Here is a 15,389-nt window from a genome sequence, read left to right on the forward strand (position 1 = left end):
CCACTTACTATGAAAATAGCTACGGAGGATTGCAGCATGAATTTGAATGTGTAATTGCCCAACTTTCCTGAAATCTGAATTTTCTAGAAACAAAAAGGTAAGGAACCTGAAATGACATCACAAATGAATGATTTGTTAAAAACACAAGGAACTCTTAAGGAGCTATTGACTCTGAGTTGTTTGGGTAGTTAGAGGCTGAGGACAAAATATTCCTACTGATGCACCAGAAGCCAATCAAGATGCTTAAGTTCACATACTTAAATCAACACTCACACACACAAAAAGAAAAACACAGACATGCTTAAGGGGGGGCCAAATTGTTTTATTCAATTTTTTAGTGACCAATTGGATTTTTGGCAGAAAGCTCTGCTCTTTCTTTTTTTTTTTTTTTCTTTTTTTTTTTTTTTTCCTTTTAAGAAATCAGCAGTGCTCAAATTGATGGGTTGGAATTTTACTCAAATTCCAGTTAATTTTAAAAACAAACAGATGAAGAGGAATTCCAGATACTGTTTCCAGAGCAGAGAGCAAAACTTCACATTTATATGAAAATTCCGTGTTTATACTCGATTGGGACACAGAATGTAAAATTACTGTCAGTAGTGCATGAGTAAAACATTCACATTTGATCTGGAACCTTAATATCAGAAAGCTGTACTCTCCTTCCAAAATTTTCATTACCTTGTGCAAACCAAGTCAAGTCTTCATGTGTCAAGCACACACTTAAAATTGTCCATATTTTATATACAAGACATCTACCATTCAGGCAGTGCAAAATACATCCTTTCATAACAAAACTAAAATGTACCTCTCAAAGTATGAACAAGAATATACACATAATACATGATGTACACTATTTACACAACCATAAAAAATATAATACAAGGATTTTTTTAATGTGATTGTAAGACTTGACAGTCTTTTGCAATTTTTGTTGCAACAAGGCATGTTTTAAGTTTCCTGGATGGAGTTTTCTTCGCCAATCACTCAGGAGAGCTTGGAAACTACGCTTGAACTTTTAGGAGAGTTTTCAAATGGACTGCCATCAACTCCCTGTTTTGGTCAGACGGTTCAGCTGTGCCACCCACCCAGTGGCTGGGAGGCTTTGGAAGGACACTGGGAGACGGTGGGTCACTAAATTTTGCCCCAGCGTAATTTTCTTTTTGGCTTAGGGTGATAGGTTTCTTGGACTTGGCATTTCTGAAGTTCTCTGTGTTTTTAAGTGGCTTTTTCTCCTGCTTCTGCATTATTTCTGGCGATACAGAATCTTGCCAAAAGTTCTCTATCTTTTTTGCTGAGGTGATCTTTGTCAATGGCACATTACATTTACTCTTCTGTCTGTTAATCTTTGGTTGTTCACACAGATGTAAACTGTGAACAGGCTGGCTGTAGGGGACGGCAGCCTTCTCAGTCTTTCCCATCTTGTTCTTTAAGAACTGCAGAGACAAAGACTTCACGTCAACACACGACCCCTTCTCCTCAGGAGGGGCCCCAGGCAGCCCACGGGCACACCACCGCCACCCGGGCGCCTGCCAGACGGACTCGGAAGACGCGTTTCGGCACCGCCCCTGCGCCGGGCTCCCGAAGGACGCCACCGGAGACGCCTCACGCTGGGGAGGGGGGGCAGCGGCCGCTATCTCGGCTCTCCCGCGTCCTCCGCGGCTCCCCCCGCCTCCCGCCGCCGCCGCCATGGGGCGCTGCGTCCCGCGCACGTCCCGCCTGCGCGCGCAGAGGGGGGGTGGTTGGCGCGCGGCCGCTAGGCTAAATCCGGCTGTTGCTGGGCGCAGCGGCGGCCGCTCATTGGTCGCGCCCGGCAGCCAATCGCCGCCCTCGATTTCTCTCTCCTCCTTCCCCCCGCCGCCCCGCCCCGCCCCGTCCGAACGGGCGTAACGGAAACTCTTTCCCCCCCCCCCGCCCCAACCCCCCACGGTGCCCCCCTCACGCAGGGGCGAAGGGAGGGGGCGAGCTGCTCGCTGACCCTCTCCGACGGGCGGGGAGGAGACGGGACAAGCCACCTCCCGGAGTGCGGGAGAACTGCGAGGGGGTTGTGTAAGGAGCGAGCCGAAGTAGCGGAGCCCCGTCTTTACCTCCTTCCTGAGGGGTTTGCTGGGCGCAGGTCTGCAGGGGGCGGCCGCGGGGGGCTCCTCCGGGGGGGCCGTTACCGTTGGCGCAGGGTGAGGGCGAAGTTCGCCCGGGCCGTGAGCCCCCAGCGGGGTCCTTCTCCCCAGGCCGGCGCGGTGCTGCTGGTACTGCTGGTAGCGGCTGGGCAGGAGCCCCGCCGGGCCGGGCCGGATCTTCCCCTTCCTCCGCCGGACTCTCTTCAGCGCTGGCCGCGCGGTACCTCCCGGGCCCGCCAGGCAGCAGCTGGGCTGGTTCTCACAGTTGCTGTCCCCTCGCCTGAGGCGCTGGTAGAGAGCGGAGGGCAGCCGCCGGGGGTCTTCCGTGGCTACCGAGATCCGAGTCAGGAAGGGCGGCGGCGCCGTAGTGGTGACCATGGTGGGACGCGGGTACCCAGAGCTGTAGCGGGGAGAGGGGTTGAGCCCAGGCGGGGTGAGCGGGTCGAGTCGCTGGGACGGGGAGCGGGTGTCTGCCCGGGCTTTGTGGGCTGAGATGGTGGTGCTATCGGATCCGCTGCTAGGAGAACATGGCGGGGGAGTGAGAGGAGCAGCCACCAGCGCCCCGGTGTTGTTACCCGAGCAGGGCACGCCCCCTTCCGCCCCCGCGCCAATCGCCGTGCGAGTCTGGCGCCAGCGGCACGCCTCTCCCACGAGCGCCGCCAATCACGGCGAAAAGGCTGCATCGGCGTCCCCGCCTCGGCCAATCAGAACCGACACAAACATTTTAGGCCGCGCCCTCTTCCGCAGACGGCCCAATCCGGGGAGACACAAACAGCGGGCACGCCCCAGTCTCCGAGTCACGGGCCCGCAGTGCGAAGCGAAGGGAGGGGAGGGGCGGTTCTCCTCGCGAACGCTGCCGGCCAATCGGGAGGCTCACAGACAGCTTCGGCCACGCCCCCGAGCGCCCCGCAGCCAATCTAAAGGGACGTAAACAGGCGGCGGCGCGCCCCCTGGTGGGCGGGGGCGCGCCGGCGGGCAGGCACGCGTCGCCCGCCATGGAGGTGCCGGCGCTGCGGCCCACGGCTGCCCCCGGGGTCCCGGTGGAGGAAGGGGGACCCGGCCGTGAGGCGGCGGGGCGGAGGCGGGACGAGCGGAGCCTGGAGGCGTTGAGCCTGGCCGCCGGCGGCGGCGCCGGAGGCGGCGGGGCGGCGGCGGCGGGGCGGCAGCAGCTGCCGGAGGGGCGGCGGGCGACGCTGGCGAGCGCCCTGGAGCTGGAGGGGACGGTGCTGCGCGAGGGGCGCCTCACCCAGTTCGTGGCCAACAACCTGGAGCGGCGGATCCGGCTGAGCGGCGCCCCGCGGGGCGAGCCACCGGCGGCGGGGACGGCGGGGGGCGGCGGCGGCTCCATCCCCGCCATCGACCCCGGCGCGCTGCAGGACGTGGTGGCCCTGGCCGGGCAGGTGGCGGCGCAGGTGGACGAGCTGCTGCGCAACGTGCACTGCGGCCTGCAGGCCCTGACGGCCCTCAGCGTCGGCTGCATCCAGACCTACCGCGACGGCGTGGAGAGCCTGGGCGAGGCGGCCGACCTCAGCATCCGCGCCATGTACGCGCTGGTGGCGCGCTGCGAGGAGCTGGACCGCGCCATGCAGCCCGTGCCCGCCCTGGCCAAGCGCATCCGCGACATGAAGGGCACCCTGGAGCGGCTGGAGGGGCTCTGCAAGTAACGCCGGCCCCGCCGCCCCCGGCGTGCGCGGCGAGGAGCCGCCGGGGCGCCGCCGCCGCCCCCGGGCTGCTGCTGCTGCAGGGGCGGCTGCTGGGGCGCTCCCGCCCCGGCCCGGCAGCCCCTCGCCCCCGGCGGCTGCAGCTCTCCGGCACCGGTGTCCCCTGCCCCTCTCCCCGTGCCCCTGGGCGTGCCCAGGCGGCGTCGGTGGCCGGTTCCCTGGCGTTAATCTGGAGGACGTGAAATTCTTGCAACCGATGAAGGAAAAGGTCCCGGCTGAAGTCGCGGGGTAGATGTGGCAGACGGTGCTTTTTAGCTTCAGCTCCATTAAAGAATTCGGATTCTACATGCCTTACGCTTTCTATTTATCGAGGGCTAGGAAAAACTAACCAATCTTAATTAAAAGTAGCTGTTAGTGGTTTTTTTTCCTTAAACCAAATTTCAAGTGGTCGTGAATACTTGCTTGATGCTTACAGGCATACCTGCTTATTTGTAGTTGACTTAGTGCCTGACAAGAAATTCTCACTTTGGTCATTACAGCAAATAAACACGCAGAGCACTGCTATCTCTTACAGGACACAGTTGTAAGAGAAGATTTAATATATATTGTAAGAGGAAATTTAATATATATATAGCAAAGACACTTGCTGTCTGAGAAGAGTATAAAATCCATGGAATATAATTGAGATTCAGATAAGAACAAATCTTTATGCAAAGTTCTAAATAAAAGACTTCAGATAAAATGTGCTTTGCCTCTATTAGTCTCTACAGTTTTCACAGTGTAGAAGTTTAAATGGCATCACTGTGAAATGGTCCCGTGATTTTATATTTTCTTTTCAATTGGGAAAATACCTATTTAACTTGATGAGGAACATGAATATGTGATGACATTACATGGATGTATGACTGACATAAAATGGGTACTTTGGGAGAATTTATTTGTATAACTTGAAGCTTTTGTATATGCATCACTGTATGCAGAAGTGATTTTGCTGTATCAGTAAGTATTTCCTCTTGAGGCCTGACAGTAGCTGAATTCTCTGCTTGCTATGGTTCCTATGCAACTAGCCTCTTAGGTGATGCTCTTAGCAATCCATTTAGGTCACAAATGTCCTTGTAACAAGATTTCAGCAGAGAAATGATCACTGTGATCTTACGTATGTGTAATGGTGCTTTCGGTGACCCCCAGCTCCTTAAAAACCGTGGAGCAGAGGTAGCCAGAAATACTACGCAAGCCCTGTAACTTTTGGTTGAAGAGCAGATAGGTTTATGATGGGTGCAGCTGCTACCCCACCATAATCTCATTAAAACACTGAGTGGGGGGGTGGGTGCTGTGATATACTGTGCTTCTGCATGTATACACAGTACTGAATTGTAACAATAATTTGTTTTTATGCCACCCTGGTTTTGCATAATACCCATCTCTGGCCTCTTTTGGGTTTCTCAACATGGCCACGTCTTTCCCTCAGCACAGGGATGTACTTCACGTGTGGCCTTCCAGCCCTAAGGAGTGGGAGAGGGCTGGAAATGGGCTGTGCCAAGGTTGCGCTCTTTGCCGTCACAGCTCTGGTGGTATTGTCTTCTGGGGAGCAGCTGTGGCTCCAGAAAGGGACCAGAGGCCCAACAGAGGTTAGTGGAGAGAAAAAGGAGAACATAACTGCCCGTGCCCGTGGGCTTGGAAGACACTAAAGATTTCGTAACGCCACAGCAACAGCTGTACTGGAGATGCAGTAGTTTTGCTACGTATGTTTTGTATATGTCGAGTGAAAACCAAAGTTTGATCTTGCTTAACTTGTGAGTATTGTTGAAATGTATAGGAAAGACCTGCAAGCTCATTTGTATAGCCACATATGTACAGCTATGCTTTATTCATACAGGCTAAGGTGAAGCCTTTAAAGCATATGTGTTTCGGTACTCTGTTGGTTTTTGATAGTATTTCATTTGCAGTCACCTACGTTCAAAGCTAATTCCGTGCTAAAATTGTCAAGTCTGTAGAATAAAATGATTACTTTTATGTTTTTAATTGTTAGTGATTAGTTGTTGTTGAAGTGTTTCACTTCTTAATTAGTGCTTTTCTTATTGGTAAAATAATTTGAAAGGTAATTTAAGCTCTGCTCCTGCATCTGCACAGAGGAGACCCATTAATGTGATTGCAGAGCTGGTTTTGGTCTCGGTCCTCAGGCAGTAATTTCTGAGAGTGATGTCATTCATGTGATGAAAAAGGGATGACTACTGAATTACAAGCATTAAGGAAGCGGTAATTACACTGGTTGGGTTTGTTTTTTAATATCTGTCTGAAAGCTTCATCTTGTTTGAAGGGCAGACTTCACTCAGCTTGGTGAAGCAGCTCCTCTTCCCAGGTGTCTGCCTTGTGCGGTTGCCACCCCTGGGGCAAGCGTTGCAGAAATGATGCGAGCCTGTTCTGGGCCACCACAGTCGATATCGATACATGTTATCGCATAGCTGCTGTGGTTTCCAGCCCCCCCAGCCGTACCAGCCTCCATTGCTGCAGGAATGGTGACGCTTGCCAGCGTCTGTGTCAGCACCCTTGAAGTCCCATGTGAACCGCTTGTGAGCTACGTGCAGCTCAGTAGCCATGGGTGAACCTGGTTCTGCTGCAGCCAGAGACTTTTGTACCGCCTTTTTGATCCCAGTCCAGGCTTTCTTGTGCATATTCTGTGTTAATTCTAGGCCTTTCCAACTTTTGGATGTTGAGTGTGAAAGTGTTCAGGTTCTTTTAGCCTTCTTTTTCTTAACTGGTCAGTGAGCAGAATGAAACCATGTTTGGATTTTCCAAGACCTTCAAATGGGTTTGCATGTATTTTCTTGCTTAGTCACTCAGTTTTACAATTGGTCTTGTTTTCCTTTCCTCATCAGCTGCCAAGTGAACTTTCACTGCAACAAGACAGGCAAGGTCAAAGAAGAAAACGAACAAAATAAAATGACGTGTAGAGCACTAAGCAAAGCCAGATACAGAATTAGCTGCGCGCCAGGAATGACTTTCCTGCTCTGATAACCCCGGTGACTCTGTTAGGAATTAGATTACTGTGTTAGGAATTAGGTTAGTTTGCTTTTTTTGTTTTTTTCCTTCAGGACAAGTGTCAGATCTGACTATGGAAATCTTTTTTCTGATGAAGGTGTGGCTGGTTCTGCTTCATTCAGGGCTTTTTCTTCCTTCCCTCTGTCAGGCTTTATATTCCCTGATTCTGAACTGATTCCATATCCATGCTATTTAAAGGAGCTTTAACAGATAAAATCTTATTGCAGCTGAAAAAAAACAACAGTCACCCAAAGCAGGAATGAACATCAGTGACGCTTAATCTTTTTTTCAGTGCTACTTAATTGGTATTCAATAAGTAAATACATCAACTTTCTGTGTGTTTTGCTGCCAGCCAGATACTAAAAAACATAAGTCTTTAGGCTGGAATGTCCAGATTTATGGTGGTACTTACTCCCATGACTAAGGTCTTGACTGAGTTACCGGCATGAGGAACAGCCTGTGAGTTGAATCCAAGAGCGTACCTCTTAGCATTAAAGATGCAACCATTTTGAAATGGTTTCAAATAGCATGGTTCTACTACCAGCAGACAAGAGGTTTACTTTTAAAGCTTCAAAATTATCGGGAGCTTTGCAGAGGAGTTAGTAGATCAGCTCTTGTAGCTAACTGTGTTAGCTGAAACTGAAAAGTCTTTAGGACAGAGGTCTCTTGCAATAGGGGTCATGCAACATAAGACAGGTCCTTGCTGTCAGGTGCCACGCTACCTTGTCCTGATCAACACTGGTGTGTACACCTGAAAAAAACCTTGGAAAGATCAGCAGATCATGTTTATGTTGCTGTCACAACCTGCTTTTATTGCTAGGAAATTGCTTTGAGGAAAGGACATTGCTATAAAAGTCATAAACTGTCCAGTGAGTACATTTTTTGTGAATATTGTCTCCACTTCTGTCCGCACCCTGGCCCCATCCAGAAAACGCATCCTGGGTCCTCCTGCCACGCATGTAAGAGCACACATGGAAGTGAGAGAGATTCATTACAGTTCTCCTTTAGAAAGCTTAATGCAGTTATTGCATCAGATGCAGGAACTGAAACTGGGCTGGGTTTCACATTTGCCTGGGGAAGGTTTTTGTCATCATTATTATCTGCTGTTCAAAGCTCCAGCAGTAGAGACATGATCAATGGACTTTGGGCCCTGAGCTTCCACCTTAGAAGTCAAGGTCCTCTTGCCCCCTGTTACGCCAATAACCTTATTGCCTAACAGCAAAAATTAAAATTAAAATTTCAAACCTTCCTCCAGTTCTGGTTCCCTCCTACTATTCATACACATTAGAAGCAATGCAAAAAACAAACCAAAATAAAGGAAACATAATCTTCTCCCCCTAAGGACTGCTAAGTGATCCTCCTCCCAAATCTGAGAGGATGTGAATAGGCCAGCAGTTTAAGAAATAGTAATAGTTATTGGCTGTCAAGGATAATGTGCTTGAGCTGGCTCTTGCAGTAGTGCTGAATCCTGGTGAGACTTAAAGAGATCCTGAGTTTAAAGAAGATGAAATATTACATTTTAATTATAACATTGATAGGGTTAGAGATGGGGCAGCGTACACAACACTTGCAAAACTGGCATCTGTTGTTTGCTAGCAGGGTTGGACTGCCATGAAACATCGCTCAGGATGCAGTAACATTCATCAACTGGGAGAGCAGAAAAGCAGAGTTAAAACCATCTTGACTGTTTTCCTAGATTACATCTAGAAAGCGCTGTCGCTGTAATTGGTTCCAGAATTTGAGTTCATGTTGCTGTGATTAATTACTGTGAAATACCTTTGTTGAAAGGCGATCTATTTCAGAGAAGGATAATTTATGTCAATATTTTTATTTTCATTAATGCTGCGTAGGGAAGAATCCTAGAATTTTGCCCAACGCTGTATTTCTTGTCTCAGTGTGATCAACCATGCTTTTCCCTTGTTCTCTTTATGGACAGTGCTGGAAAAACTCCGAGCATTCAACTTGCTTGTAAGACAAAGAGCCATGCCCAGTGAGTTGTTAGGAAGCACTTTGTTAAGTACAGCTTCCTTGTCTGGAAATACATGCAAATGAAGGGGGAAAAAAATTCCACAAACTTTCTAAGTTTACAGCGATGTAGTAATTCCAGGGATCTGGCTTGTCACTGAGATCATTTGACTATGTTCAGTAGAAGACAATCCAAAAAATCCCAAGCTGAAATCTTAGCTTTTTAATAAATGCGCTTTCTTTCTATGGCCTAATACCAGCAGTTATGTTTACTAGCCCTGTTCACTCTAATGAAATTTTTCTTGTCTGAACTTGAACTGTTGCCATTCAAGGAAATGCTAACCAGCAAATAAACTCCGTTAAAGTCAAAGTGTCATTTGACTTTGTTCCTCTTTCCGTTTTCACTGCCTACGCAATTTGTTTACTCGGTGGAGTTTTTTTTCCAGGCCGGGACTTTCCAGTGACGTGTCCTCAGCTGGAAGGAGAGAGAAGTTTCTCACCACTGAGCAGCACTGGGGTTTTCCATTTCCCAAAACTCTTCCCACATGCCATTTATAGTTGATGATAGGGATCTAGTTTGGTTTTGTTTCCCTCTTTAAAAAAAGAGATGTGCAACTACAAGTCCTTCATCTCTCCTGCTCCGATATCATCAGCTTTCTTTTGTCTGCTGAGAGCAACTGGAAAGTTATAACCCTGTTCCCCCCCATTCGCTGTTTTCCACAGCCACCACATTTCCCCAGGCAAAACCTTGTTCTGGACCTCATCAGTTCTCAGTGTTACTAATTGATCCTACTTATCTTCTGTCTTCAGTTGCATGACTTCCTACATCAGTGTTGTTATTGTACTACCAAGGCACCAACCTTCTTATTTAGCACAGTTATGCCCTCTTTCAGCTGCCCTTGTTTTCCATTTCTATTCTGCCTCAAATTCAGAACGGTCATCTGCAAGTCCTGGCTGAGGTTAGCTGCTTCTGCCTTCCTGACCTATTCTCTTTTGATGTCACCAAGTCCTTCACCCTTTAAAATGTCTTGATACATTACCTTATGCTTTCTTACACTATGAATTCCTTGCTGCCGTCTTCTGCAAGGGTCCCGGTATCCAGGATACCCACCACCAATTGTCTTGTTTTTGAATCAACCCTTGGGAGCAGGCAAGTCAGAAACTACAGAGATAGCAGATTGCTACTTACTATACTAAACAGAAGGCATTGCAGAAAAATTAAACACCTGTAACAGAAGAGAGCTAGGTCTTGTTATTTGATTCTGATCTACTTTAATAATATGCCAACAAATGCAAATAAAACTGAACAAGCTACTTGCGAAATAATACTACTATAACCACGTGTGCTGTGATAAAAAGTATCATAACTATCATAATGCTAAGAGACTGGAAAATCAATCAGCTGCTGCTTGCATAGGCTCTTGAGGATGGGTTATAGAATACCAAATACCATGTGATATGGTGAGGTGATGCAATATTTACAAAATATATGCAATTCCCCAAAGCAAACTGTGTTGTTTTTCCTTTTAATCATAGAAAGAATAAGTAAATACTGGAGTAAGGCTACTGCTAAATGGAATTCTGGTCTCCCTGCCTTCCTTTTGGCATGTACACAGGTGAGGCTCCTGCTGACTTTACGAAGAGCTGTATATATTTATGTGGAAGTCACGAAACTTAATAGGATGTGTTCTATGTATTACTTTCAACAAAGCTTGGAAAGGAACAGTGGTAAAGAAGGGTGGGCTTGAATATTAGGAGTACAGGATATGCCAAAGCAATTCCTCCCATTTGTTCAACAAGATTCACATGTACATACTTCAGTACGGCAAATAAATTCCTTTTTAACAAGACTATTTTTCCTTTACTGTCAGTGATGCACAGTCCCTGGACAAATGTGAGTCATAACCAAAGGACTAATTCCAGAAATGCGTTAAAATGTCTGTTTTAAAACAAAAATTAACATTGGGCTGTAATGAGTTGAATAGCTGTAAAAAGCCAAGCTTAAAAGTTGTTAAAATTCAAGTTTGAATAATGGTCAACTAGGCAGTTTTTAATAAGTATGCACAGTCTTTTTATTGAAATAGCTATCAGCAATGATTGCAAAGACTTCAGTCCAACCAAATGCCAGGGTCTGTTTCTTATACTTTAACCGAACCGTGAGTGAAGTAACTGATGTGGACATTCAGTAAAGTCGGAGTCATGGAACACGTTTCCCTTATGTGCTAATAAAAAACAGCAAAATTGCGTAACTTGTTGATGACTCTTAGGATTTACGTAGCACTGTAGAAATTTTTGGTTGCAGCATTCATCAGTGTTTATGGCTGTGAATTCCAATGCTCATAGTCTTCGTCCTTGATTATTTGAGAGCTTTGCTTTGAGATAGGGATGAATACTTTGTCGCAGAAATAGTTGGGTTTCGCTAACAGAAAAAACAAAAGACTGGGACAAAACGTCATTTGTTTCTCCACAAATCTGTAAGCGAGACTTTGATTTAAATATCTTGCTGAGATCCATTTGCATAATACTTCGGAAACAAAAGTTTCCCGGGTTGAACACAGGCAATCAATTTCCCGTTACACAATGTACCTTCAGTGGCATGACTTGGCACTACTGCCTGCTAGATAGCGTATCTATAACATTGTTTGTTACTTCTGTAAAAAGGCAGCTGGATGATGCAAACGCAGGGGAGTCATATTACACCATTTATTAGGATTTTTTCTTCTGATTCCTTTTTGTTTCTTATTATTTCCCTTGGGGAATGCCACAACTGAGCCCTTCTTTTCCATTCCCAACAGCCCTTGGTTAGTAGATAATTTTTCTAGGTAGTGCTCTGTTTTAAACTACCTCTAACAACATAAATCAACAAATATACTTTGTGCATACATCATGTTGGCACAGCCGGTGTGCTAGTAGGCTGAAATACTTGTGTTTTGGAAACCTACACCAGAAAGTGAATTCTCACTGTAGAAGAAGAGCATTTGTGTGAGTCACAGCAGAAGTGGCATGCCCCTAGGGCAGAAAAGGATCAGAGATCCCACAGGGACATCTGCAAGTGTGGCTTCGGGTCACTTCTCTAGAAGTAAGAAAGGATAAATAGGTCAGGTGTTAGATTGCCTGTATTGCCATCAATTTGCCAGGGAGGGTCTGCAGGGCGGGTCTGCAGGGCTGGCAGGTACTCACTGCAGCTACTATCTCCTTCAATGACAGAAGTCACTTTATCTCTGAGGTGATTAATACTGTTGAAACTGGGCACACATTTATTTGTCATGCTTTTGGATGCCATGGTTCATGTAGAAAATAATATTTAACATTAAACAGATGATGAATGTAATTGAGCCATCCTTTCTAGCCCACACCCCATAAAAAAGAGAAAGCAAGCGCCAATTTCTGTACGTGTGGTTTTGCCACCCAAAGGTAAAAAAAACCTCCTTTATGGTGACAGTGGGCGTCAGTAACAGATGGAAAAGAACACAGCTAGATCAGGAACAACGGTGGATGTAACCACAGTTTGCTGACTATGGTCATCTGAGAGCTGTCCTGAGTTTAACTTTGTCTTGGTCTTTTCCGCATTGGAAAGATCCAGCAGTAAAATTCCCACACATTTTTTGTATTAAAGTATGAGCGAAATGTTTGTTTCAAGATCTGGATTAATGATGTCGGTTGTGTACTTTTATTAGTTCAGCTTCACGCATTCAGCTGACCCAAATTTCCTTCAGATCCCTGGTAGATCACAAATCTAAGAGAAACTGAGAGAATGTTTTGATATTTGGCAGCAATGCCGGGCATGTGTTACGGCAGCTGAGCAGCTCCCTCCTGCCCCAGCCCGGCCCACTTATTCTTGACCATCCACTGCATTTCCCTCTGGGTTTATCCATACAGCTTATGCAGCCACAAAATGAACCAGAGCAGGAGCTCAACCCAGCTGAGCCCAGCAAATTGAGAGGGGGAGGCTGGTTTGGTTTTCAGCTGCATTGATTCCCTTGCTTGTTTCACTGCATGAGAGAGCGCAGTTGCTCAGTGCAAGGGAGGAATTGACATGGAGAAGAAAGGGTGTGTGAGCCCGATGCTCACAGCTGAGATAAGGAAAGTGCTTGGGGAGGGCTTGCAGCTGCTCCCACTCAAATCCCGTTGACCTCCAGCCTACAAAAGGGAGTTGCTTGCGCTGGTAGTTGGGCTGCTCCCAGGAAAGAGGCCCATGGCTAAAAGCAGGGTTGCACTGGAAGCAGTCATTAAACAATGCCTTAGATTTTAATTTTATGCAGTTGGCTATATAAAAAAAATCTTTCCTGCATAACTGAAACTTCAGCTATTGAGTGGGTAAAAAAGATTACCTAGCAACAGCTCTACCTTTGGAGCTGGTACAAACTGCAGTGTAGAGAAGAATAGAAAATAATTAAGTGGGTTGTGTCTCAGGACAAAATGCCTTGTCTTTTTAGTCTACCTGTTCCCTCTGTGATAATCAAGCTTTGCATCTAAGATATGAACAGTCAGAACAGGCTTCCTATTTTAAACCAGCATAACACTGTGTATAACCAGGATTGTGCCCATACTGTTTATACTAATTTAAGGCTATCTCTGTGCCAGTGTTCAATAATTTACATGTAATAAATCACTTTAGTTCTATTTATGACTCTCTGTTGTTGTGTACCAATGTTTGCTGGCATGTTTTTCTAATTGTCTACATTAAAGAACATGTATAGGTAGGGCCTGAGTCACAGTCCACGGAAACTGATAAAAGTCTTTCACTGACGCTTAGAAAGCTTAGTATGTGTCATGTAGCTGGTGTCTGACAATACATCCAATTACAGGAAAAAATACAATACTAAACTCATTCTAGCAGATCTAACACCCAGTATGTGGAAGGATATGCGGAGATTTTTCTCCCCAAAGGGATTTTTGAAAAGCAGTTTCTGTAGAGAAGAGGTAGATATGGGAATTCACAAAGTGATTTTTCTGAAGAAGCTTTAACGTTTTCCAGTAACAGCCTGCACCCTTTTAGTGCATAAAGCCAAACTCCAAAACTTCAAACTACTGGAACACAGCGTGAACCTCAGAGATTAAGGAAATTAATTTCAAGCGAGTACGGAGTCATCTTCGTACCTCCTTCCCTTTCTCAAGGACCTTAACCTCTCTGAGTAACTCCCTAAAAGTCCAGCTGGACAAGGACAGTTTCATACCCATACTGAGTGAAGGTTTGAGTACAAGGATAATAGCTTTATTTGCGTTAATCTCAACTAGTTACAGCGCGTAAAACCAGCAGTGGAAAGAAGTGGCATGGACTTCAACTCTAGCTCTGTGAACAGGAATGGATCACAGGTACTATGTTCTCTGAGGCAAAGTCCATTCCATGATGTCCATCATACGTTGTCACTGTGCTATGAAGCCTGAAGGGGTGAGAAGGTGATAGAGTATTTCTAGGGAATAACAAACGTATTTCAAACAAAAAAAGAAATTTTTTTTTCCTTTCTCTAAGGAATGCTCCGAAGAGATGAATTTACAACCTATACAAGGTCATTGCCTAAAACGACATTTGCCGACTTATTCTTAAGGTTCCCTGGATCAGTGATGCTGCAGGTGTATACGCTCGGATATTCTTCTTGCTCTCTACTTCCTTTTGAGTGAAGCTTTTTCAGGAAAGGGTAGCATGTGTTCTTGTAAAGCTTGTTCCACAATGCTTACTGACAGAAAGCAAAACTAACCTCAGAAGGGCAACGTTTGAGCATCTGATTTTATATGCATATATATATATGCATACATATAGTTTACCATAATTTAATTTGTATACAATAAACATGTATATTCAGATTCGATTTTTAAAAAGCCTGTGTCACTGCCAGGCTGATCCATTTGCTTTACTCCATATTCCTTTGCCTTTGGCCAGTTTCTTGGGGTATTTTCAGGACTGCGAACACCTCAAGAGAGAAACTGTGGTCTTCATTTATATTTGCACAGTATGTTATGTATATTTTGTAAAATACAGCCATATAAACAAGTCTGTATATATTTTCTCAGGTACTATATTATAGCTTTTGCATATATTATTATTCACGGGCTTTATATACATGCATATCCATAATATACTTATCTATAGGCATGAACTTATGATGCAGAAGGTCTGAGAGAGTGCCTATGGGTAGTAAGCTTTTCTTTGTGTGACCGATCACGAGGAAAAGATTTCTGCCAGTACAGCAACCCAGAACTTGATCATCACGTACGCAGGTTTGTAGGCTGAAACACTGAAAACGCTCCTGGCTCTTTCAGGCCGTATAGGAGTTGATAACCCTCCAGCAGCCACTGGCTGCCCTGGTCTGCCTCCCACACTGAGGACCTCAGTTACTCCAGTAGTTTTAACCACAGCCTCTATTCAGGGCAAATTTTTTTCTAAGGTGTCCATATTCAGGCAGTAGACAAACTAGAAAGTGTAGCAACAGAATGCTGCTTTACTTTGTGGAATCCAGTCACTCCGCAGCCCAGCTCCAAAGACTGAGTCATGCTTTCCGCTTACGTAAGTCAGATGAGTTTCTCATATATTATGCCACACTTTTCCCTACTGCTAGTCATCTCCCGTTGTGAAATTTCAGTTGGTTCATTACTTTATCCATAGTCAAAG

General features: G+C 46.2%; 2 protein-coding genes across 2 annotated transcripts; one reads left to right on the forward strand and one right to left on the reverse strand.

The window, feature by feature from the left end:
* Positions 1-301: 301 nt before the first annotated feature.
* PNRC1 (proline rich nuclear receptor coactivator 1) lies at positions 302-2,492 on the reverse strand. Its single transcript, XM_064447651.1, has 2 exons — positions 2,085-2,492; positions 302-1,433 (listed from the first exon to the last, which is right to left on the reverse strand). Exons 1-2 carry the CDS (start codon positions 2,490-2,492, stop codon positions 1,002-1,004), a joined length of 840 nt encoding a protein of 279 aa, XP_064303721.1. The 3' UTR covers positions 302-1,001.
* A 115-nt stretch (positions 2,493-2,607) lies between these two features.
* BORCS6 (BLOC-1 related complex subunit 6) lies at positions 2,608-5,797 on the forward strand. The gene is given in 2 exon segments (XM_064447650.1): positions 2,608-2,676; positions 2,678-5,797. Coding segments are annotated over 2 exon segments (1,170 nt in total). The 3' UTR covers positions 3,779-5,797.
* Positions 5,798-15,389: the final 9,592 nt, after the last annotated feature.

The sequence above is a fragment of the Phalacrocorax carbo genome, chromosome 3 (genome assembly GCF_963921805.1).
Source record: "Phalacrocorax carbo chromosome 3, bPhaCar2.1, whole genome shotgun sequence".
Taxonomy (NCBI): domain Eukaryota; kingdom Metazoa; phylum Chordata; class Aves; order Suliformes; family Phalacrocoracidae; genus Phalacrocorax; species Phalacrocorax carbo.

Excerpts from the sequence above, each read along its gene's own strand:
- PNRC1 (XM_064447651.1), bottom strand. The coding sequence starts at position 2,492 with ATGGTCACCACTACGGCGCCGCCGCCCTTCCTGACTCGGATCTCGGTA. Across the intron at positions 1,434-2,084 it reads GCAAACCCCTCAGGAAGGAG|TTCTTAAAGAACAAGATGGG; the intron begins GTAAAGACGGGG and ends TTGTCTCTGCAG.